Source organism: Diaphorina citri, unplaced genomic scaffold (assembly GCF_000475195.1).
Source record: "Diaphorina citri unplaced genomic scaffold, Diaci psyllid genome assembly version 1.1 scaffold646, whole genome shotgun sequence".
In the NCBI taxonomy this organism is placed as follows: Eukaryota; Metazoa; Arthropoda; class Insecta; order Hemiptera; family Psyllidae; genus Diaphorina; species Diaphorina citri.
The window spans coordinates 16,561-40,681 of NW_007378079.1; the positions used below are offsets into that span (position 1 = coordinate 16,561).

The 24,121-nt window shown below is 39.3% G+C and overlaps 3 protein-coding genes and 1 long non-coding RNA gene across 9 annotated transcripts in view; 2 read left to right on the plus strand and 2 right to left on the minus strand.

Annotated features, from left to right (window-relative positions):
* Positions 1-5,470, plus strand: part of LOC103510806 (acyl-CoA-binding domain-containing protein 5) — a 20,067-nt gene extending 14,597 nt beyond the window's left edge. For 3 of the 6 annotated variants that reach the window (XM_026824774.1, XM_026824773.1, XM_026824776.1), the window contains exons 2-5: positions 1,923-2,158; positions 3,000-3,240; positions 3,700-3,890; positions 4,460-5,051. In XM_026824774.1, coding sequence (XP_026680575.1) covers positions 2,042-2,158; positions 3,000-3,240; positions 3,700-3,890; positions 4,460-4,795 — 885 coding nt within the window. In that variant the 5' untranslated portion in view covers positions 1,923-2,041 and the 3' untranslated portion in view covers positions 4,796-5,051. Of the gene's footprint in view, positions 1-887; positions 1,028-1,922; positions 2,159-2,414; positions 2,651-2,999; positions 3,241-3,699; positions 3,891-4,459; positions 5,052-5,124 lie in introns of those variants that run through there. The other 3 variants (XM_026824772.1, XM_008475496.3, XM_026824775.1) reach the window with 3 other exon arrangements.
* Positions 5,470-6,082, plus strand: LOC113468109. Its single transcript, XR_003391965.1, has 2 exons — positions 5,470-5,572; positions 6,039-6,082. It is a non-coding gene; the product is annotated as an uncharacterized LOC113468109 (long non-coding RNA).
* Positions 6,083-7,439: 1,357 nt separating this feature from the next.
* LOC113468108 overlaps positions 7,440-24,121 on the minus strand; it is an 18,817-nt gene continuing 2,135 nt past the window's right edge. Inside the window, exon 2 of the mRNA XM_026824771.1 lies at positions 7,440-9,393. Coding sequence (XP_026680572.1) covers positions 7,727-9,289 — 1,563 coding nt within the window. The 5' untranslated portion in view covers positions 9,290-9,393 and the 3' untranslated portion in view covers positions 7,440-7,726. The remainder of the gene's footprint in view (positions 9,394-24,121) is intronic.
* LOC108252597 (nucleosome-remodeling factor subunit NURF301-like) overlaps positions 16,453-24,121 on the minus strand; it is a 17,337-nt gene continuing 9,668 nt past the window's right edge. The window contains exons 3-4 of the mRNA XM_017444743.2: positions 17,400-17,677; positions 16,453-16,842 (exon numbers count right to left, since the gene is read on the minus strand). Of these exons, the coding sequence (XP_017300232.1) occupies positions 16,640-16,842; positions 17,400-17,677 (481 nt within the window). The 3' untranslated portion in view covers positions 16,453-16,639. The remainder of the gene's footprint in view (positions 16,843-17,399; positions 17,678-24,121) is intronic.

The following is a 24,121-nucleotide window of genomic DNA, read 5'->3' on the forward strand; positions in this document are numbered from 1 at the left end:
AAAAAAAAAGTTCAATTTTTGGACACTTTTTAATGATCCCTCATTACACGGGGAGTATTTTAAGATAGGAAATTTTCGACCAAAAATCGGCCGCCGTAGGCGGCTCAGGCTCGGGACTTGGAAAAATTTTCATTTTTTTTTTTATTTCTTTTTTTTTCAAATACGTATTCCGCAAATGTAATAGAAAGTCGTGTGATGTTCACACCAGATTTTTTTTTTGGTGCTCTACCAATTTTTCGACCTTAGTAGGTTGTTCGGTAATTAAGTTTATTATTAATATGGCGTGGAAATAATTGAAATTTCCAGCAATTTCTATTGTTAGAACCAAGCCTCAAAATCAGGTTTGGCCAGATAGAGGTAGAGGTTACTTACAGGTACTTATACCTAAATTCTCATCGATTTAGGTACCATTTATGTAGGTACATATTTTATAGATACATTTTTTTTTCTCTCTTTTTAATAACCAAAAATTATTTGTCCTTACTTTTGTTGTTACTTTTCATTAAAATTGGACTAACCATTCAGGCTTATTTCCCTTACACTATATCAGTTATTATTATTTTTATTACCATTAGTATTATTATTATTTTTAGAATGTTTTTAACACCCTGTATTGTGGTGTATTATGTGCATCTTGTCCTACCTGTATACACAGAAACCGGCAGCAAAAAAGTGAATGTATAGTTTTTAAGTTCAAGCACGTATAGAATACTTGTTATGGTTTAAGCATACTAGAGAGAGAGAAGAACCTATAGCTTGGGGGCTACCAGTTTGAAATCTACATCAATATTATCTGTTCTTAGTTCAATAGGTTGGTTTTTTACCAGGTGTTTTTTGGTGAGATTTTTTTCGGACTTTTTTTAAAAAAATATTTTGTTAGTAGTTTATTTATTTTTATCGTGTGGTTTGTGTGTAATTTCATTACGTGTTTTTTTTTTAATACTTTGATTTTTTTTAGTAGAAGTTTTTACAAATAAGGACGGAGGAAGGAAAGAGTTATGTAAATAAAGAAATAGATATTTTACTGGTAAGGAAAAAAAATGAACCTACTACATAATTAATTATACTACCAAAAAATGTGAAGAAGAATAATAAAATTGTACATAACATTTGTGACCAGGCCACAGGTTTGTTTCCCGCCCGGGGCGGATTTTATCCTGAGGTTCGTTCTCGGAACGGCTGGCTTTCTCCTATCCTGTCTTCCTTCTCTCTTCGATTTCGGGACGGGACGATAAGACTCTGTCAAGTCAAACTTTTTTTTAGAAAAAAAAAAAAAAAAATCTTGTAAACAGTTGGTTGGAAAATACATACTATCATTTGAATTGAGAATGATAGACAAGGGTTATTGACCTGTAGTAACTCACTAGCTGTTAATTGTAAATCAAGATAACAGGTGATATAATCTGATTAGAGGTGAAATTCCTACAATACCTGTGTTCAAGGTTTTCCTTATTTCCACGTTAAAATTAAAATATTTATGTAAACAAGGTTCAAGGTAAACTTTTACACATACGAGTCGGTATACTTATCTCATTAGAGGTGAAATTCCTACAATACCTGTGTACAAGGTTTTCCTTATTTCCACGTTAAAATTAAAATATTTATGTAAACAAGGTTCAAGGTAAACTTTTACACATACGAGTCGGTATACTTGATTAATTGAATACAAAATACACGTTTATTCACAGAAGTAACAATTTAAGAATTTTTTTATTTTTTTTTTATTTCACCGTTCATAAGTTATGAAGGTCCGTTATTGTTTTTGTGTCGAAATTTGTCAAAAATAAAGAACACGTGATTTTTTTTTTTTTTTTAATTTTAACTCTTAAATAATTTTGGGCTTGAAACAAAGGATCGAACCAATCCGAAAGGCCACTTTTCAAGTTCTAAAAGTTCACTGAAACACTTCCACTTTTGTCCAGGTAACAGTCCAGAACTCTAGATCATAGACAGACGGACCGAGTACCCCAAAAACAGAAGGGTGTGAAGATCCATCGCCCAAACACACGCCCGCCCAAAGGACCAAACCACGCCAGCAAAAATGACGACCGAGGAAAAATTTCACGCTGCTGTTAATGTGATTCGAAACCTGCCGAAAAATGGCGCCTACCAGCCTTCCAACGACTTGATGCTCCGCTTCTATTCCTACTTCAAGCAGGTGAAAATACAAAATACACGTTTATTCATAGAAGTAACAATTTAAGAATTTTTTTTTTTATTTCACCATTCACAAGTTATGAAGGTCCGTTATTGTTTTTGTGTCGAAATTTGTCAAAAATAAAGAACACGTGATTTCTTTTCTTTTTAATTTTAACTCTTAAATAATTTTGGGCTTGAAACAAAGGATCGAACCAATCCGAAAGGCCACTTTTCAAGTTCTAAAAGTTCACTGAAACACTTCCACTTTTGTCCAGGTAACAGTCCAGAACTCTAGATCATAGACAGACGGACCGAGTACCCCAAAAACAGAAGGGTGTGAAGATCCACCGCCCAAACACACTCCCGCCCAAAGGACCAAACCACGCCAGCAAAAATGACAACCGAGGAAAAATTTCACGCTGCCGTCAATGTGATTCGAAACCTGCCGAAAAATGGCGCCTACCAGCCTTCCAACGACTTGATGCTCCGCTTCTATTCCTACTTCAAGCAGGTGAAAATTAATTCTTTCTACTTCAAACTAGTAAAAATTGATACAGATTTCCTACTTCAAACAGTTAAAAATAATACTTCTCCTTCAAAATAAAAAATTGAAACTTAAAGATCCGTGGCCTATTCTCAAAAGGGACTAGCTCCAAGTGTATTGGGGACATTTGGGCAAAATCGTGAAAAGGACGTGTCGCAAATTTTTCATGTTGACATTGGCATCTTCACTGTTTAAAGTACCCCAGCCAGATTTGATTAATTCATAACAGTACTTCTTTGTTTGATAACTGAATAGAATAAATAGTAAATATCACAATAAATAATTAATCAGTAAATCTTTATCTCTACTTCCTCAGGCTACCGAGGGCCCCTGCAAGCAGCCAAAGCCATCGTTTTGGGACGTGGTGCGAAAAGCCAAGTGGGATGCGTGGAAAAAACTCGGCAATATGGGCAAAGAAGAAGCCATGGAGGCGTATGTAGAGGAGCTGAAGAAAATAGTGGAAACTATGGCTTACAATGATAACGTGGAGACGTTCATGGGAAGTCTGGATTCCTTCTATGAGAATGTACCGGCTGAAGAGTTAGATATGATACTAGGTAAGGAAAAAGTTCAAGTGCGAAGGGCCTCGTAAAATTTTTGTACTCAAAACCTAAAGCAATCAGCCCTTCAATCACCCTAGGGCTGATTGAGAGGCTGAAGAAAAACGCCGACCCCGTCTGAACACGGGAAAAGGGCGAAGTAAAAGAAGAATACTAGGTGAGAAAAAAAAGAGTGCCCTGAAGAATTATCCTATGAAAAAGCAAGGACAATCCTTTGTACCTATTGTAAGGTGATGCACTTTAGACTCTGGTCAAAGGAGTATGTATGGTTTTTGTTTCTATCGAGCCAGGTCTATAGATTACATCAGGGCTGTTTTATATTTCAATGGCATACCTTACTCTTTAAAGCATACTCCATAAATATTAAGGCATTTTGAGGGAAATAAGAAGTCCTCGATTTTTTATTATTATTATTATTATTTTTTTTTGCTAATTTTTCATGGCTCGATATTTCAGGTCCGGTGATCGAGCGGGTACGCTCGCAGCCCGGGTCCCCGCTCAACAAATCCCCACTCGGGTCACCGCATGAAAAGTCCCCGCTCGTCTCCCGTGATGCCTCCCCTAGTCGTACCGCTCTGAACGGGATCAAAACCAATGGAACCGCAAGCAAGCCCGCTTCTAAATTCTACACTACCCTAGATGATCAGGTTAGAATTGCCATTATTTAATTATTTATTATTAATATTGTGTATTGAGATATTTGGAAAATCCTACAGTGAGCACCAAAGTTGTGATATAATAACGCAAAGAAACGGCATTTATTATTATTTATTATTTTATTATTTATTGAAATATTCATTACAAGTCTGGCTGGGGGACGTTAAACAGGGAATAGACCAGCTTAGTCTGGCTGGGGGACTTTAAACAAGAAATAGACCAGCTTAGTCTGGCTGGGGAACTTGAAACAGGGAGTAGACCAGTCTGAAATTTCGTTTGGTAAAGAAGTAGCAAAGGTTGAGTACTCGTAAAATTTTCGTGTCAGCCCAAAGCAATCACCCTAGAGCTGATTGAGAGGCTGACGAAAAGTGCCGACCCCGTCTGAACAAGGGAAAAGAAAGAAGGAGAAGAAGATTGAAATATGTATTCATTACAAGAAATTAAGCCAGGTGCACATTGGAAGTATAGTCGAGTGATGTCACCTGAAAATGAGAGGTCCTCTCCTGAGATACCTCTGGGAATTCTCTTCCACCTAACCCCCTTTTTCATTTAATTTCAGGTTGTCGAGAGAGGTAAAAAATACACGGAACTCGCTTCCACCGGCGTGAACTCTTCCCCCGGGCACAATTCTTCCGGCGTTCTCAAGCCCAAAACCGTCCTTCTAGACTCCCTCAGCGATAACATCCGCAATATTCAGACGGATTTGGCCAGCATTTCAGAGCGGATCAAGCGGCTTGAAGTGCTGTCCAAACTGTTGGCCGTGCAGCGGTCCGAAAACAGTGCGTGGAGTCTGATCCGAAATAATGTGCCCCTGGTGACGTTTCTGGTCCTGTGGCCGATACTGACCCAGCTCATGTCTCTCTGGATACAGACTAGGAGGAGGCAGTCTAGATAAGCCCCTAGGTTAAATAGGTGGCATAGCCTATTATTCTAGGTAGTATGGTCTTCTCTGACCCAGAGATAGTCCGTATAAGCCACTGGGTCTAGGTAGATGGTCCCATATGGTCCATTGACTCCATTGGCCTATATTCTATTCTTCTAATGGCCTATACTGTAAGTAGTGTGGTCTATTCTGACCCATAGACAGTGCAGATAAGTCCCTAGGTCTGGGTAGTATAATCTACTATCTGAATTCGGTCGCTTCGCTCCGGAATCCCGTTAGTTCATCCCGAGGCATGGCCAAACTTGTAGAAAAGGCATGGCCGAACTTGTAGAAAATAATAAGTGGATACAGACTAGGAGGAGGCAGTCTAGATAAGCCGATAGGTGGCATAGCCTATTATTCTAGGTAGTATGGTCTTCTCTGACCCAGAGATAGTCCGTATAAGCCACTAGATCTAGGTAGATGGTCCCATATGGTCCATTGACTCCATTGGCCTATATTCTATTCTTCTAATGGCCTATACTGTAGGTATTGTGGTCTATTCTGACCCATAGACAGTGCAGATAAGTCCCTAGGTCTGGGTAGTATAATCTACTATCTGAATTCCGTCGCTTCGCTCCGGAATCCCGTTAGTTCATCCCGAGGCATGGCCAAACTTGTAGAAAAGGCATGGCCGAACTTGTAGAATCCCGTGATGCCTCCCCTAGTCGTACCGCTCTGAACGGGATCAAAACCAATGGAACCTCAAGCAAGCCCGCTTCTAAATTCTACACTACCCTAGATGATCAGGTTAGAATTGCCATTATTTATTGAGATATTTGGAAAATCCTACAGTGAGCACCAAAGTTGTGATATAATAACGCAAAGAAACGGCATTTATTATTATTTTATTATTTATCGAAATATTCATTACAAGTCTGCCTGGGGAACTTTAAACAGGGAGTAGACCAGTCTGAAATTTCGTTTGGTAAAGAAGTATCAAAGGTTGAGTACTCGTAAAATTTTCGTGTCAGCCCAAAGCAATCACCCTAGAGCTGATTGAGAGGCTGACGAAAAGTACCGACCCCGTCTGAACAAGGGAAAAGAAAGAAGGAGAAGAAGATTGAAATATGTATTCATTATTCATTACAACAAATTAAGCCTGGTGCACATTGGAAGTATAGTCGAGCGATGCCACCTGAAAATGAGAGGTCCTCTCCTGAGATACCTCTGAGCATTCTCTTCCATCTAACCCCCCTTTTTCATTTAATTTCAGGTTGTCGAGAGAGGTAAAAAATACACGGAACTCGCTTCCACCGGCGTGAACTCTTCCCCCGGGCAGATATTAACTTGGTTTTTATCAAGGTAATGTTGGTCTCTTCTAGGTAAGTTTGACAATATTTTGACAGCAATTTCGGTACAGCATAAGAAACCGGTCAATCGCAGATTGATTTCAAAAATCATCTTACCATCTTACACACCCCATTGCTCTAAACTTGTGGACCAAATTCAGAGTCAAGTGTCTCATTGGGTATAAGCGATCGCAAGATTGTATTGAAAATTCTGCTCGATCTTCCTCTGAAAAGGAAGCCTTCTCCTTCTTCATCACCTTTTACAGACGGGGTCGGCGTTTTTCATCAGTCTCTCAATCAGCCCTAGGGTGATTGCTTTTGTACTCATATAGTAAAAGGGAGGCGGCACTAAAAGTGGAATTTTTGAGTACGAAAAATAGGTACAGTAAAGAGGAAAACACGGAATGGGGGAAATGTCATTTGTTAAGCATACATAAGCTTTAGGTCCTTTAACAATGTGCGATCATTACCAATCTTCTCCCAATCATGCTCTAAATTTGAGGAACCGTAAAAATGCTCTAACATTGAATAAAACATTTAGTTAATATAAAGCAGAAATAACTACAGAATTCTTCGGAATTCTACTTTCCCACAACGTTAACTGTAGAAAAAATTGAGCTTCACTTTTTTAAGCATTTATTCTAACACCTCTTTGACCGACCTTGTCAGGAATCTGGAAAACAGGATGTTACAGAAAAGCTAGAGTTAGACCGTCTTGAAGACTTTATACCTATTCCTTCCATTTGACATGCAGATCACCGTTTTTTTTTTTAAGATTTTTAACGCATGACGGGCTTTTTTTAAAAAGATTTCTGACAGAGGGAACTGTAAGTAACTGCTAGTCTTATCGTCCCGAAAGCCAGCCGTTCCGAAAACGAACCTTATCTGTTGAGGATAAAATCCACTCCGGGCGTTAATCTAACCGCGACATCATACGGCAGACGCGCTAAACGCATCAGGAGACGCGAACAGAGAGTATGCTCATCGCCAATGTTTAATGTCTGTGGATTGACAAGCTGGCATATTCATACGCCAGCTATTCATAATCAGTTTAACGTCCCCCCAGCGAGACGAGAAGATGTCTGCCTTGTGTTAATGGAACTTGCCAATCTTGGCCAGCTTATTCTAAAGAAGACGAAGAAGAAGAAGGAGGAGGAGGGGGAGGAGGAGAAGGAGGAGGAGGAGAAGAAGGAGAAGAAGAAGAAGAAGAGGAGGAGGAAGAAGAAGGAGGAGGAGGAGAAGGAAGAAGAAGAAGGAGGAGGAGGAGGAGAAGGAGAAGAAGAAGAAGAAGAAGAAGAAGAAGAAGAAGAAGAAGACGGAGAAGCAGAAGTAGAAGGGCAGAAGAAGAAGAAGAATTGAATTGAATTGAATTGAATTGAAAACATGTTACTTTTATTTTTAACAATATACAATACATAGTACATCTCCTAAGCTAACTGAGTGTAACTTCTAGGGAGATGGATTCTCCTTTTTCAATTTACTTTTTGTTCACTCTTGTAAATAAATAGGTACAATAGACAATAGGTACAATAAAATTGACAATAATTTGTGTAAATATAGGTAGGTATATAGGTAAGTATACATAGGTATCCTAACAATTTTTACTTTTTTTCTATTCAAGTTCCTCTGTTAATTGTAATATTAACTTGGTTTTTATCAAGGTAATGTTGGTCTCTTCTAGGTAAGTTTGACAATATTTTGACAGCAATTTCGGTACAGCATAAGATTTTAGGCGTTCACCATAATTATTGAACCGATGAGACGTCACGAACTCTGGCTGATGTCTAAGTTGGTAGGACGTTTCTCTTCTTTGTCTGTATTGGGGGTTTGTGAAGTTCTGGGTGATGGTGATAAGTTTGGCGAGTTGTTGGGGCGTAAGAAACTGAGAGGAGTTATTTCTTCCGAACAGGTAAGTTACTATTTTCCTCTGGATGCTTTCCAAAGGTTGGAGACAGTATTGGGGGGCGAAGGTGTATAAAGTTACTCCGTACCTCAGGACTGATTCTACCAGAGCGTAATATATCAATTTTTTTGTTGAACATGATAAGTTATGTACATTTGCTTTTCGAAGTTGATAGTTGACGGTTCTTATTTTTTTAGTGATATTATTTACATGTGGCTTCATCTTAAAACAATCATCTATGCTAATTCCAAGGTATTTACAATTTTCCGAATATTTTATCTTCGGGCACATACACTGTACTCTGTATGTTTCCTGATACAGGCAATCTCTGGTGTGACATTTGATTTTGTGTTCGTTCTTCTTGTCTATTTCTTTTGATACACCCATTGCCATTGCCTCGGTTTTCGCCTGGTTAATGTAGATATCATTGTTGTAATAATATTTTTGCAATTTAATAAAGTCGCTTTGCAGGTTATTTACAGCTTGTTCTAAGTTTCTATGTACAGACACAAGACAGGAATCATCAGCGAACATTTTCAAATGACATTTTATATTAAGGTACTGTACATCGTACGTATATACATTGAACCATCCCGGACTATTTATCCCTCCGGTGACTAGGCCATCTTCTATTGAGATTTTCTCACTCAATGTTTGTCCAATTTTCGTTACTTGAGTTCTTCCTTCGAAGTAATCTTTAAAAAAGGGGTTTTTAAAACCAATCTCTTCGAACTTTTTAATTATGTTCGTATGGTCCAGAGTTTCAAAGGCGCGAGTTAGATCTAGCCATAAAATTACTACGTAAAGTCTTTTATCCATTGCTGAATTAATTATTTCCCCAAAGTCCTCAAGAAGCGTTATAGTACTTTTCTTAGGTTGAAATCCGTACTGTAGATTAGGTATTATTTTGTTATCTTGTAGATATTTTTTAGAACAGATCTCAATATATTTTTCTATTATCTTCTCAATGAAACTCATTGAGCCTACTGGTCGATAATTTCCATAGCTTTTTACATCTCCTTTCTTGTACAATGGAGTAATAGAGGACATTTTGAGTTTTTCGGGCATTTTCTGTGTTATTATTATCCTCTGCACCAAATGTGTTAAAATGGGTAATAAGGAGTGTATGTTGGTTTTAATATCCATAGGTCTAATCTTATCGATCCCTGGGCCGGTTTTCCTGAGATCTTTTATGATTTTAAAAATATCTCCCCTTCTGGGTGTTCGAATATGGAGCGAGGTAATTTTTTCTTGGGGTGTATAATACTTCATGTCCAGTTGAAATTTCGGACCTCTATTCTCTAACTTCAGTGATTTTATCTGGTTTTTAAACTTTTTATTAAACTCGTTAGATAACGTTTCGAAATTTTTGGTTTCAAAGTTCCTCGCTAAAACCAGTTCATTTGGTTCCCTATGTTTCCTCTCGAGTACTGAATTTATTACCTCCCATGTTTTTCTCATGTCTCCCTTCGCGTTTTTTAGTTCTTTAGTTACATACACCCGTTTCTGTTTTTTTATCATATTTGTAACCAAGTTTCTTTTTCTTTTGTATTCCTCATAAAAAATCAGGTTGTTTTTGTTATTTCTCCACTTTTTTTCAAAGTTCCTCGCTAAAACCAGTTCATTTGGTTCCCTATGTTTCCTCTCGAGTACTGAATTTATTACCTCCCATGTTTTTCTCATGTCTCCCTTCGCGTTTTTTAGTTCTTTAGTTACATACACCCGTTTCTGTTTTTTTATCATATTTGTAACCAAGTTTCTTTTTCTTTTGTATTCCTCATAAAAAATCAGGTTGTTTTTGTTATTTCTCCACTTTTTTAGTGCCTCGTTTTTCAGACTGATTTCCTTCTTAATCTCTGAGTTAACCCAGGGGAACATGTCATCCTTTCTAGTCCTTATTTTCACCTTACTACACTTTTTATAAATGTATTGGAATTTATCTACTATCTTACTGTAAATTGTTTCTGGATCCTCGATTGTCATCCAGTCTTCCCATTTGAATTCCTCGATTTCCCTGTTGATTTGTCTCGTGTTGAGAACCTCCACTTGAGAAGAAGAAGAAGAAGAACCTGGAGTTCATCAGATTCGACCATTCGACTATAAACATCGGCAAAATAAATAATTAATAAAATATTATAATTATTATTTCCTCGAATTGATCAAAATCTCGACCAAATGAAAACAACATAAATTTTATTCCATGAATACTAGTTGATGCGTACCTAACATACATTAGGGCTGCGGGCTGCATACTAATTGCGTACAAATTGACTTTCGGTAGACTCTGGAGAAGTTCTTGGTAATTCCGTGGTAGTTACCTGTATGTAGGTATGCAACCTGGTAGTTTTGTTTTTCTCTCTCTCCCCAAGTGAATCACCTGGAGTCACCTCTTTCTATCTGACATGTTTTCGTACATGTTGTTCGCAATTAGTCAACTCTACCTATATATCCTAGAATAGATGAATAGATTCTATTCTATTCTATAGAATACTTAGATCCTATTCTATTCTACCCTCTTCTCTTAACCAGAACAGTTCGCTGAGTTTTCTAATTTATTTTAATTGGGTAGTTTTTTTCGATTGCTTCTCTCTTGTCTGCAAAATCTATTTATTTTTTCGTTTTCGCTTCGCGGCAGAGTAAACTTCACTGAGGTCAGTTCAGCGAACAGCACATTGATTACTTTCCATTACCATTACCTACATTAATGGCCGATCTTACCACTGAAAGTCAACACAGTGTTAAGGTTTTTTTTGACGTCACCCATTTGCCTACACAGGCCAGTATTTTTCTTGAACTCTGGATTAACTGAAAACACTCTGTGCTCAGATCGGGCATAAGCCAGCCTAATAGTTGGAAGGTATTGCTGGTTTGATTCCCGCCCGGTGCGAACTTTCTCCTAAACAGATAAGGTTCCTTCTCGGAAAGACTGGTTCCTTCTCGGAAAGGCTGGTCCCTTCTCGGAAAGGCTGGTTCCTTCTCGGAAAGACTGGTTCCTTCTCGGAAAGGCTGGTTTGCATGACAGTGTTATGATTGACTTGGGTTTCATAACAGCATAACTCTCAGAGAGCTGTCTAATGTTCTGTACCCACTTGTGAGTTTCATCCGATGTTTCCTCGAATGTTCTGTAGGCAATGTAATTTAAATGAAAGTGTTCCCAGTTCCCACTACACACGGCACGATTTTTTTTTCCGAACGACACAAAATGTCTTTGTACGCAAAATTAAATTTAAATGAAAGTGTTCCCAATTAGGCACGACACGATTTTTTTCCGAACGACAAGTGGTAACGGGCCTCAGTAAGACAAAATTCGTTTTAATATTGTCACATTTTTATTGCAGGCAGGTATCTACCAAATGGTTTTTGCTTAGTAGGTTTCCTCCTCTACTTTTTAGGATCTTGAGTAAAATTAAAGGGGAAAAAAAGGACTTGGTAGACTCGATCTTTCCGTTCTCCAAAAACTCATGATCACGGGCCACAGGGATGAATAAAAAGTTCTGTACCCACTTGTGAGTTTCATCCGATGTTTCCTCGAATGTTCTGTAGGCAATGTAATTTAAATTAAAGTGTTCCCAGTTCCCACTACACACGGCACGATTTTTTTTTCCGTACGACACAAAATGTCTTTGTACGCAAAATTAAATTTAAATGAAAATGTTCCCAATTAGGCACGACACGATTTTTTTCCGAACGACAAGTGGTAACGGGCCTCAGTAAGATAAAATTCGTTTGAATATTGTCACATTTTTATTCCAGGCAGGTATCTACCAAATGGTTTTTGCTTAGTAGGTTTCCTCCTCTTCTTTTTAGGATCTCGAGTAAAATTAAAGGGGGGGGGGGAAAGGACTTGGTAGACTCGATCTTTCCGTTCTCCGCTGTACTAAGCTATAGTATATTGTACAACAGTATCGATCAATGGAAAAGTCCCATTGATCGATGTAGGTACTTACAATCTTTGAGACTCCTGACAAAAATTTGACTCGTGACAGAAACTTGTGGCTAGTGTTATGTTAATTTTTTTTTTATATTCTTCCTAATTTTAAATTCTTTTTTCCCCCTCTTGTATTTACTATTTATATTTAAAATTAATTTATATTGGTGTAAATAGAGTCTGGCTGAGGGACTATAAACAGAGAGTAGATCAGCGTCTAGCTAGGGTAAAAAAATGACATTCAGTGGTGGCTCACAAGCCACACATTGGAAAGCTCTGATTTAGTGAATAACTTACTACTCTGGTAAAACTTCTCATAATCACGGGCCACAGGACAAGTGACTTCCAGTGGTGTCCGCGGACACCGCGGACCTCAGTTCACACATTGGACAGTTCTGGCCAAGTTGATCAATCTTATGCTACAGTTATTAACCCAGAGATCAACAGTTATTAACCGAAAGACATCTAGCGTGCTGATAAGTGTGACCAGCATAATTATAGAAATTGCAGGGTTTATTCAAGAAGCCTAGTTCGCTTGGAGGATGTCTTGTAAGCGCTTGATCGAGGGTTCAATTCCCGCCCGGGGCGGATTATATCCTAAACAGATAAGGTTCGTTCTCGGAACGGTTGAATGTCTTCTATCCTGTCTTCCTTCTCTCTTAGATTTCGGGACGATATGACCTTGGCAGTTACAGTTCCCTCTATTAAAAAGACGCATAACTTCAGTGATCGGAAACTGGTGCATTCAATGTGCGATAACAATGCTGGCGGTACTGGTAGGTAATAATAATAATAGTGCTTATTTATACTGCTCGCATAGGACTGAAAAGTCCCTTTACTCCAGCAGTGCTACTACTATTATTGTGGTCAAATTCTCAAATTATATTGAGGATAAAATTCCATACCTCGGCTGGGATTGAACCCACGCCCTCCTGTTTACCAGTCGAGCGCCTTGACCACCACTACACCACCGAGGCAGGTAATAATAGTGCTTTGATAGGTACCGCTATCAATAAGTATCAATGTTGATATCCTATGCAGGATTTCCTAAGCGTGATTTCCTGCAGATTTCTTTCTTCGCTCTCAACTTAACATTCATAAGGTTAGCCCAGTGGTAATGCTCTTGCTTGCCATGCAGAAGGTCCCGGGTTCGAATCCCACCATCGACGAAAATTCTTTTTTCGATTGCAAATATTTCAACGGGTCACTTTCTGGTGTTCTCGTGTTGACCCAGCACCTAAATGGGAAGTATTGTGTCTCTTCTCGCCCATCTGATGAGAGGCATACTACAGCTACGACACAGACCACATGCGTCCAATGTAGCAGTTGTTTCATTGCTACGAAACAAAAACGGCGGTGAAAGACTCACTTAAAAAAAAAAAAAAAAAAAAAAAAAAAAAAAAATACCTACTTAAAAAGATTTTTGTACTAAATTCAACTTACTAGGTATTTCTTTCTTGGTTTACCACTGATTACTAGTTACTAGGTAAGAAATCATTGTAGTATAATCAGTATTGCATAATACCTATGCATAATATGCAGATAGGAAAGTATACTATCACCAAACCACGTATTTATATGAGATTGGTTTCTCATGGAGTCTCAAACTCTCACTTTTAAAATTGCTTGGAGCAACAGCAATGAGGTACCTACCTGCATGAGAGTAGTATGTGGTGAAGAGATTTGAACTAGATACTTATGGTTGATCTTACCACTAAGAGTAAGCACAGTGTCGAGGTCTTTCTCTGACGTCATCCATTTGATTTACATAGGAACTGTAACTGCTAAGGTCTCATCTTCCCGAAAGCGAAGAGAGAAGGAAGAGAGGATAGGATGGAGCCAGCCGTTCCGAGAACGAACATTATCCGTTCAGAATAAAATCCGCCCCGGGCGGGAATGGAATCCGCGGCCTAGCGCTTACAAGGCAGAAGCGATACTCTTCAAGCTAACTAGGCTGGCTTCTGATCGTCTTTCATCTCCAGTTTACCGGTAGGTACATAAGGCACAGAGGCCTACTTGAAATGCATTTGATAATCTTTGAAAAATCTGGTGTGAACATCACACGACTTTCCTTATCCTATTAAATGGTGCTTATTTGGGTGTTCTGTTGTAACATTTACAATATTACTAACCGTTTAGTCAGTATAGCTGAAAACCGCCAAACATACCGCCAACCGCAGCACCTATTTTAACCAAACGTGTTGTTTTGTGTTGCATCCTTGTCACATTTGTGAACTACATACCAAATTTTAAGTCTTTAGCTTATACCGTTCCCGAGATATTGTTAAATTACACCGAAAACCGCAAAAAAGCGGTAAAATGGCGCCAAGCGTTGCACCGGTCTTAACCAAGAGTTTCGTGTCGCATCCTTGTCACATTTGACAGCTACATACCAAATTTCAAGTCTCTAGCTCTTACCGTTCTCGAGATATTTTGTGTGTCGCATTCTTGTCACATTTGAAAGATACATACCAAATTTCAAGTCTCTAGCTCTTACCGTTCTCGAGATATTTTGTTTACAGACAGGAGACACGGACCAATTGCTGAATTTGGATTTTGGCTCTAGGGACCTCAAAACGTGTTTTGGCACTAACATCTGACCATCGAAAATTTGACCTGATTAGATTACTTTCCTTCCTATAGGATAAGGAAAGTAAAAACCAGCGTGTGACTCATAGCAAACAAACCGCTCCGATATTTCGATAACTACTAAAACTATAGGCACTTGGATATTCCAATAACAAACCAGCTGATAGTCGAAATTCCCTGATAACGATTAAGTTGTCGTTAGAAGATTAGAACTGAGATGAGGAAGTACCTATGTACTTAGAGAAGAGGTGTGTCACAATTCACAATCTAGCAATGTTGACTGTGACCTGTGACCATGTGGAAGCGAAGTTTAATCTTTAGATAAATAAGTATAATGGCCCTACGTAAAAAGTTGTGAAAAATTTCCAAATCTGAGATCAAAACTCCGAAAAAATAACTGTAAAAGGTCGAAAATTCAATTTTCTAATGAAAGAGTTCAAAGATGTGTGACGTCAGACTTACTTCAGCCAGTTGCCTCGCTAGGTAGCGCCAGTATGCAAGCACGCTAACGGAAGAGCGGAAACAAGATTTACCGGTATTTTTTTAAATCGATTTATCTCGGGATCTAGAAGTCGTAGAAGGAAAAGGAAAATTCCATTGGTCCTCATTTTTTCTGCTCTTTGACTTAGAAACGTCACGCAACTGTTCTATTGTTTACCAACCTAGTTAGCTTGGAGGGTAGAGCATTCGCCTCATTTTTAGTCCGTCCTTCCTTCATTATTACAATAGTAATAAAAAGGTATAAGGGACGGACTATTGTATTCGCTTCGGTGTCTGTCTGTCAGTCTGTCACTCTGTCCCCATAGAAGGACTTATCCAAACCTGGTCGACCTATATATCAAATTAAAGGTCTTTTTACCAGGATCACGTCCTCAGTGGCCCTATTCCACAAACGGTTCTGCACTCCACTTAATTTCCGAGGAGCATGTAGCTACTCCAAGCACTGACACTATTGATAGTAGATACGACGTACATATTTACAACGAATGGAGTAAAAACTGAGGAGCAGAGAGTCCAGAGCTATTTGCGGAATAGGTCCCGGGAGACCTGGAGATGAAAAATAAATTACTGAATAAATAACTTAGCAAGATTACACTAATGAATACATGATTATCATACAGTTTACGTACATAATTACATCCGCCCTAGTCGAAAATCTTGTGGAGCAGCTAAAAATTACGAGTTAAAATATTGTTAAGAACTTCATCATCATTCCTTGAGGTTAGTTTTGTTATGATTTGTGAATTGATAATATTAGATGAAATATTTAGAGGGAATACACTTACAAATGGGACTGAGAAGTAAAATACTTTAGTAATAGAAAGTAAAAAAAAAGACGCTGAAATACAGCAAATATTCAAGACATTTAAAGGCGACTTTTTGGAATTTACAGAGGGGGAAAAATATACCTTTTAATGTAGAAACGAAAGAAAAATATAATAATAAATATATATACAAAATAATCCAATTTGTACATTGTACATACAAGAGATAAATAAAAAAAAACACCAAAAAATTTCGGCATAAGGCCACGTACAATTTTGTCCCTTACCTATACACAATTTTGTCTTTAGCAAATTTCTAAAACCCTATAATAAAGTAGAATACTTATCCCATAGGGTATACTTACGAATTTTGTCTTTAGTTGGGGCCGTTCCCACTTGTCGTTCGGAAAAAAATCGTGTCGCGTGTAGTGGGAATACTCTCATTTAAATTACAATGCCTACAGGACATTCGGAAAATAATCGGATGAAACTGTGGTTATGTACCGGGTTGAGATGAGCTCGGACGAGGTGAGATGGGATATTGTTTCTACAGTTTTGCATTGGAGTGGTAAAATTAGCATGGATAGCGTGGGAGTGTTGGGCATTTTTTCTAACCCTCTGTCCCGGCGGCCATGTTTAAAATTTATTTTATATTTATTACCAGTTTCTCGCGCAGTATTTTCACCTTCTGCACAAAGAACATCTCTAGTTGGTGCGCATGCTTGAAGAACGGTGATTCGCGCGGGTTGTAGTAGCGACAGTTGTCGAATATCTTGGTCCTTGAACTTCGCTTCATTTTCACTGCGCATCATTTGAACTTCGCTTCATTTTTACTGCGCATCATTTGAGTTCGACCAGTTTCTCGCGCAGTATTTTCACCTTCTGCACGAAGAACATCTCTAGTTGGTGCGCATGCTTGAAGAAGGGTGATTCGCGCGGGTTGTAGTAGCGACAGTTGTCGAAGATCTTGGTCATGTCCCCGATGAACTCGCTCAGCTTCTTGTAGCGCTGCTGCGCGATGCGCAGCTCGATAGTTTTTAGATCTGTAAATAGAACAAGCGCAGATCCAAATGAGCTACAATGTGGCAAAACATTTTTTAACGTAAAATTCCTATAATTGTGAGGATTTTTCTTTCATTACCTGTTTGTTTCACCATAACTATCCAACGATTTGTCCGATTTTGATGAAATTTGGCAAACATGATCAAAAAATTAAAAAAAAAAACATTCTCATTCAATTAAAAAAACAAAAATCTCATAATTTATAGTGGTTGTTGTTGTAGCGGCTTCAGCTGTAGCCGAATGGTGATGCCAGAATAACGAAAAGATATCTTTTCTTTTTTTTCCTTCTTCTTCTTTTTTTTCTGTCATACACCAAGGTGATGGTCTCTAGCCATGTTTAATTGGCTCGTCCTGAACCGTAGTCAATCATCGTGAGGACTTGTGCTTATCCCTTACAAGCAGAGAGAACCCTTTGAAACTATATCAGCTAGCTAGGCTGGTTAGGGTTGGCTGTTCTCCTAACTGTTTATAGTCGCACAGCCAGACGCTAGTCTACTCTCTGTTTAACGTCTCCTAGCCATACAGATCTATCACTTACCCATAGGTTCCTTGACTACATTATAATAGTCGGGGGCCTCATGTGGGTCGACGGGTTCCATGAAGGGCCAGGCGCTCTTGTGTGCCTGAATCTGCTTCATCAACTTCCTCAGGGACTCGAAATCTCGCGGGGTCAGGTTCTTCATATTGGCCAGGTTGGACGAGGAGTTGTTGCAGTTCGGACAGATGTACTCGTCAATGTTGTCGGCTTCAGATTGCAGTATACCGACACACCGGCCGTGGAACCAATCCTGACATGTGTCGCAACATATGTAGAACCTGTAAAGAAATAGCAAAGGTTAAGGTAGGTTCTATCATCCAATCGTATTTTTTTGCAGCCAAAACCAAATGTCAGCCCAAAGTCCAAAGCAATCAACCTAGTTACACCTACCTCGGTGGTGTAGTGGTAAAGGCGCTCGGCTGATAAACAGGAGGGCGTGGGTTCAATCCCAGCCGAGGTATGGAATTTTATCCTCAATATAATTTGAGAATTTGACCACAATAATAGAGCCAGGCTAGGTCCCACCTCTGTCATATTCTCACTGGTCCCTCGCTTCCTATACTGGCAAAGTTTTTACTTACATCTTCCACACCCAACCACTCAATAAAAATTCAAACACAGATATTGCCAGCCTAGTTAGCTTGGTTGGTACGTTGGTAGTGCGTCTGCCTTGTAAGCGCTAGGCCGCGGGTTCGATTCCCGCCCGGGGCGGATTTTATCCTGATGGGATAATCTCTCTGTTGTTACAGTTCTCTCTATCAAATCAAATCCTTTTTAGGTAGGTATAATAAAAATACAGAAAGCAAAATTCACTTGGGTTCAATCACAGCCAAGGTATGGAATTTCATCCTCAATATAATTTGAGAATTTGACCACAATAATAGTAGTAGCCTACTGCTGGAGTAAAGGGGGAGGACGAAGAAATGGACGGGTGACGTAGACTGGACAACTCCTTGGCTATGTCCCGCTAGAATCAGAAACATATTAAACACCAAATTATTAGGGGCTTTGTAGATTCGTAGAAGCTCAACCCATCGTGGTGGTACAAACCGTAGGGAGTGTGGTTAAGATTTTTTTTTGGTTTGATAGAGGGAACTGTAACTGCTAAGGTCTTAAATCGAAGAGAGAAGGAGGACAGGATAGGAGAAAGCCAGCCGTTCCAAGAACGAACCTTATCTGTCTGTTTAGGATAAAATCCGAACCCGTGAAACACCTAAAAGAAAGCCATTTAAAAAGTATTGAGTCCAGCTTAGTTCGCTTGAAGGGTAGAGCGCCTGTCTTGTAAGCGCTAGGTAGCAGATTCGATTCCAACCCGGAGTGATCATTATCCGAAAGATAAAATCATAAAATGTATGTATCAAACAAATTTCCTTGTGTTACCCTATAGACCTATGTACCTATTTTTTTTTTTTTTTTTTTTTAAAAATAAGGGTCCTGTAATTTGTAATTTATTTGTACAATTTATTTGACCCGTTGAAATATTTGCAATCAAAAAACGAGTACAAATTTTTGTCGATGGTGGGATTCGAACCCGGGACCTTCTGCAAGCGCGATACTACTGGACCAAGCGTGCCCCCGTGTGAAAATTTCAACGCCTGAAACCGATGCCTAAGACTTATCAGGGGTAGAATTTAGCCTACCTGTATGCAAAACAGCAAGTCCTTTTCCAGCAGAGATCGTTTCCTTAGCATATCCTTCTTGAGTAGTTCCTTATGTTTGTTCAACGTGTTGAGAAGTTTGGACGTCAGCTTGGCTTCCTGGAGTTTCTTCTTCTCTTCGGAATTCCGACCGCCCGCTCTCGGTACTCGCTGATTCGGAGATCGCTTCTGAGGTGTACTGCTGAAATGGAAAGCAAAATTCGGTGTCAGTTTATTTCGTAGCAATGAAACAACTACCTCGGTAGTGTAGTGGTCAAGGCGCTCGCCTGGTAAACAGGAGGGCGTGGGTTCAATCCCAGCCGAGGTATGCAATTTTATCCTCAATATAATTTGAGAATTTGACCACAATAATAGTAGTAGCCTACTGCTCTAGTAAAGGGACTTTTCAGTCCTAGGCGAGCAGTTTAAATAAGCACTATTATCATTATTACATTAGATGCGTGTGGTCTGTATCGTAGCATGCCCATCCCGTTGTATGCCTCTCATCAGATGGGCGAGAAGAGACACAACACTTCCCATTCAGATTTCAAGATGACAACTAAGGTTTGTACTTGCTTACTCCAGCCTTGTCCTCCTTCTGTCTTCAATTTCGGGACGATAAGACCATAGCAGTTACAGATTCATCTCTCAAACCTGATGACTTCACATCAATATTCAAAAGCAACCTCCCCTAAAGACACTTTTTCGAACTTTTGACTTCAGATTGGGATTTTTCACAACTCGTTACGTAGGAATCCGACCTTTCATTCCTAAACATATATATACAAATGCATTTTTTTTTTTTTTTCAAGAGGTTTGACAGAGGGAACTGTAACTGCTATGGTCTTATCGTCCCGAAATCGAAGAGAGAAGGAAGACACTACATGAATATACCTCTCTCCTCTCTGCAACTCTACTATTTCTTCTCTGGTCATAGAGTTCTTTCAGCTACACAGAATATTTGCCCGTAGCTTGCTGGAATAGAACAATAATTTTAGTTCTAGCTTCTACTAATAATTATTGAATGCATGTATTTCTGCTACGACCTGACGGCCCATAGTGTCAGACACACACAATTTTACTTCTAAAAGATAAAATAGATGCAAAGGAGGTCAGTGGCATTTGACAAGGTGTTGTTTTTGTTTAGAACTAGAAATTTAACATTACAATATACCTAATCGGATGGTTCTTTTCAAAGGGTCAAACGTTTCACAGGGACTCTATTAAAGTCTGTTCGTGCAAGAGTTGATCTCCTAGCAATTGACATCTATTTCGAAGTAAAGCTCATTGAGTGAGTTGAGTAATATCTAGTCTGAAGGAATTGCTAGTGTGAGCCTGGAATTGTGAACACGGTTAAATTCCAGTGAAACTAATGTGAATAAGGAAAAAATAGCACGGTGGATGAGTATGTAAGATGTTGTTTTCAACAGACAAAACTGAGGCCCAAGACTTAAAGGTGCCTCAGAGGCAGCAATGCAATTTGGCAATAGCCGACGCATTGAATATATAATACGAGTATAAACTATACGATGTATAAAATTGCACACACGGGGAAATTTCATAGTGTACTGTCAGTGTCGGATTGTTATCATCTCGCATATCGAGATATTTAGAAACTAAAATTCCGTGAAATGTTGTTAAGTAAGCAGTACGAAATACATATTGCTTTTTTTTTTTTTTTTTTAAGAGGTTTGACAGAGGGAACTGTAACTGCTATGGTCTTATCGTCCCGAAATCGAAGAGAGAAGGAAGAATTGCCAATCAGTTGAGTTTTATGATCCCGAAAGTGGTTTTTCCTGTACTACTGGAAAATGGTACGACTTTTCCGAAATTTTCTTTCGCCAAACGATGTGAACCGCCGTTTTGCATATTGCCTTATGGTCAGTCAGCTAATTTTCACACTCCTTATGGCCAATCAGTTGAATTTTGTGTAATCAGTTTTTTAGGTATACCTATACTTTTTCTACAAGTTTGGCCATGCCTCGGGATGAACTAGCGGTATTCCGGAGCGAAGCGAACGAATTCAGCTAGTCTTATACTCGCTACAAGTTTGGCCATGCCTCGGGATGAACTAGCGGTATTCCGGAGCGAAGCGAACGAATTCAGCTAGTCTTATACTCGTATTTATGAACAAGAATGATCGTTCTTAGATCAATCTCAAGTCAAAATTGACCAATCATATGCCTTGAGACTATGCTTAGCACAAACTTAAGAGCCAGCATTTTGTTCATAAATATGGGTCTTACACTCGTATTTATGAACAAGAATGATCGTTCTTAGATCAGTCTCAAGTCAAAATTGACCAATCAAATGCCTTGAGACTATGCTTAGCACGAACTTAAGAGCCAGCATTTTGTTGCATGGACCCAGGCCGGGATAGGGGCGAGGTTAGGTTAGGATAGGAGTACGTACCTGCTTCCATCCTCTCTCAAACATGCAAACAAAATCCCATGTAGAGGTTTCATAATTTACCTTTTAGTAAAATCCTTACCGACCTAATATTATGTTAGAGACTCTAAAATTTTAAATTCATCAGATTATTTTGATCCATCATGAAGTTTACTTTACTTTCCTCCCAGATTTAAATTCTATCAAAACCTGGGTCTTGAGCTAAGTATACATTAGTAACATTTTTTCTCAGGGGTTTAAGTCAGACTTTCAGAGTGCAGGCAATGCGGACAGGACCGTTAATCGTATGCATTCTATTAATCCAGGGACCACAGACCCTAGGTAGTATTTTGTTTCAACTTCAATACAAAACAATCATAAACAGTCATCAAGCAGTGAAATGATTTTCCAGTTCATTGCATTACAAATTAAAAGTAGGTTACTTAGTTTTAATTCAATCATAAACAGTCATCAAGCAGTGAAATGATTTTCCAGTTCATTGCATTACAAATTAAAAGTAGGTTACTTAGTTTTAATTCAAATCTATCCGCAATGATGTGCGATTTTAAGTTTAAGTATTTGGTCTTCGAAATTAAAAAAATATGCCTTCCCCGTGGAACTTGTTTCCGCGGCCATACTTTAGCCTAATTTCCTAAATATTCATAAAGCAAGCCTCCGTGGCCGAGTGGGTTCCTATTTTGATTTTTTACTTTTTATCATAAAGCATAAGGATTATGTGTTATTTAGTTGAGTTAGCTCCGAGCCTGGGTGAGTGAAATACTCTCGGATGTGAGTCAAGGCCGTTGAACTGCGCTCTGTAAGTAAGTGCACTGCAAGTTACAATATGGGTACATTGACCCCCCCCCCTCCCATGAACCTCGCTGGGTACACGAGTGAGGGTTACGTTCTCTTACAACACGATCCCAAACATTCTAATATTTGCAATGAGGATCAAATTATCAGGTGGTTTATTTTGCATTGTAATGATGAAAAGGGCGAATAAAGAATCGTACAAAAAGGAAGTGTAGCGAAATGAAAATACAAGTTGTAGATGTAGGAAAATTATAATATACAAGGACGATTTATTGAGAGGTCAGTATCAAATCTCACTTTTTTTTTCTTCTTTTTTTTTCTCGTTAGGCGCTTTAACACTATTGTGTCGTTCGCGGTTCGCGCCGATAGGAGTACGTACCTGCTTCCATAGACTGGGGGGCAGCTGGAGACATGGACCCAGGCCGGGATAGGGGCGAGGACTTTTTTTTTCTTCTTTTTTTTTCTCGTTAGGCGCTTTAACACTATTGTGTCGTTCGCGGTTCGCGCCGACCCCTGTTTGTGACTAGATCTTAGTATTCTTAGTGTAGATGCCAATGGCCTTCATGTACATTAGTGTCGAATCAATATTGGCAGGGTTGTTGTCAAGGGCTGGTGGTGAGGGGAGCTTCTTTTTTTTTCTCGTTAGGCGCTTTAACACTATTGTGTCGTTCGCGGTTCGCGCCGACCCCTGTTTGTGACTAGATCTTAGTATTCTTAGTGTAGATGCCAATGGCCTTCATGTACATTAGTGTCGAATCAATATTGGCAGGGTTGTTGTCAAGGGCTGGTGGTGAGGGGAGGGAGGAGCGTGATTGGGGCAATTGAAAATATAGTCCACGGTTAGGGCATCACCGCACCCGCAGGCAGGTCGAGGATCTCTCTTGAATAAGTGGTCATGAGTTAGCCGGGTGTGACCGATTCTTAAGCGAGGCATGACTACCTCCTCGTAACGGGAGTTTCTATTTCTTGTGTAAACGAAGACCGAAGACCCCCAGTAAAATTGTCGTATCAAGGAAAAAGGTCAAGTGCGAAGGGCCTCGTAAAATTTTTGTACTCAAAACCTAAAGCAATCAGCCCTACAATCACCCTAGGGCTGATTGAGAGGCTGAAGAAAAACGCCGAACCCGTCTGTACAGCGGAAAAGGGCGAAGTAAAAGAATAATAATAATAATAGACTCTTGAGTAGAAGGTAACCACTAGGCGAGGTTAACGCCGGAGGCGTTTTCTACCACCTAACCCTTAGAGCTCCATTATTATGTGGTCAAATTTTCAGATAAAGAAGGATAAAATCCCATACCTCGACTGGGATCGAACCCACGCCCTCCTGTTTACCAGGCGAGCGTCTTGACCACTACGCTACCGAGGCAGGATAAGGTGAGAAAAAAAAAAGAGTGCCCTGAAGAATTATCCTATGAAAAAGCAAGGACAATCCTTTGTACCTATTGTAAGGTGATGCACTTTAGACACTGGTCAAAGGAGTATGGTTTTTGTTTCTATCGAGCCAGGTCTATAGATTACATCAGGGCTGTTTTATATTTCAATGGCATACCTTACTTTTTAAAGCATACTCCATAAATATTAAGACATTTTGAGGGAAATAAGAAGTCCTCGATTTTTTTTTTTTTCATTATTATTTTTTTTTATTATTATTATTTTTTGCTAATTTTTCATGACATCTTAAACTCTTCGCCCCGCAACGCAACTCCAACGTAACCAAAACTTAGGGCAAGTCTCGCCATGCTGGATCCCCCTCCGTAGGTGCCCCTAATCGCTCGCCCCTCGAAAAGTACCGCCACTGGGTCTCACCCCTAAACGAACTCGCCCCTGGGCCCGACGCTCCGCCATGGGCGAGCTCAGGCCTGGACCCTTTACTAGCTCCGGTAC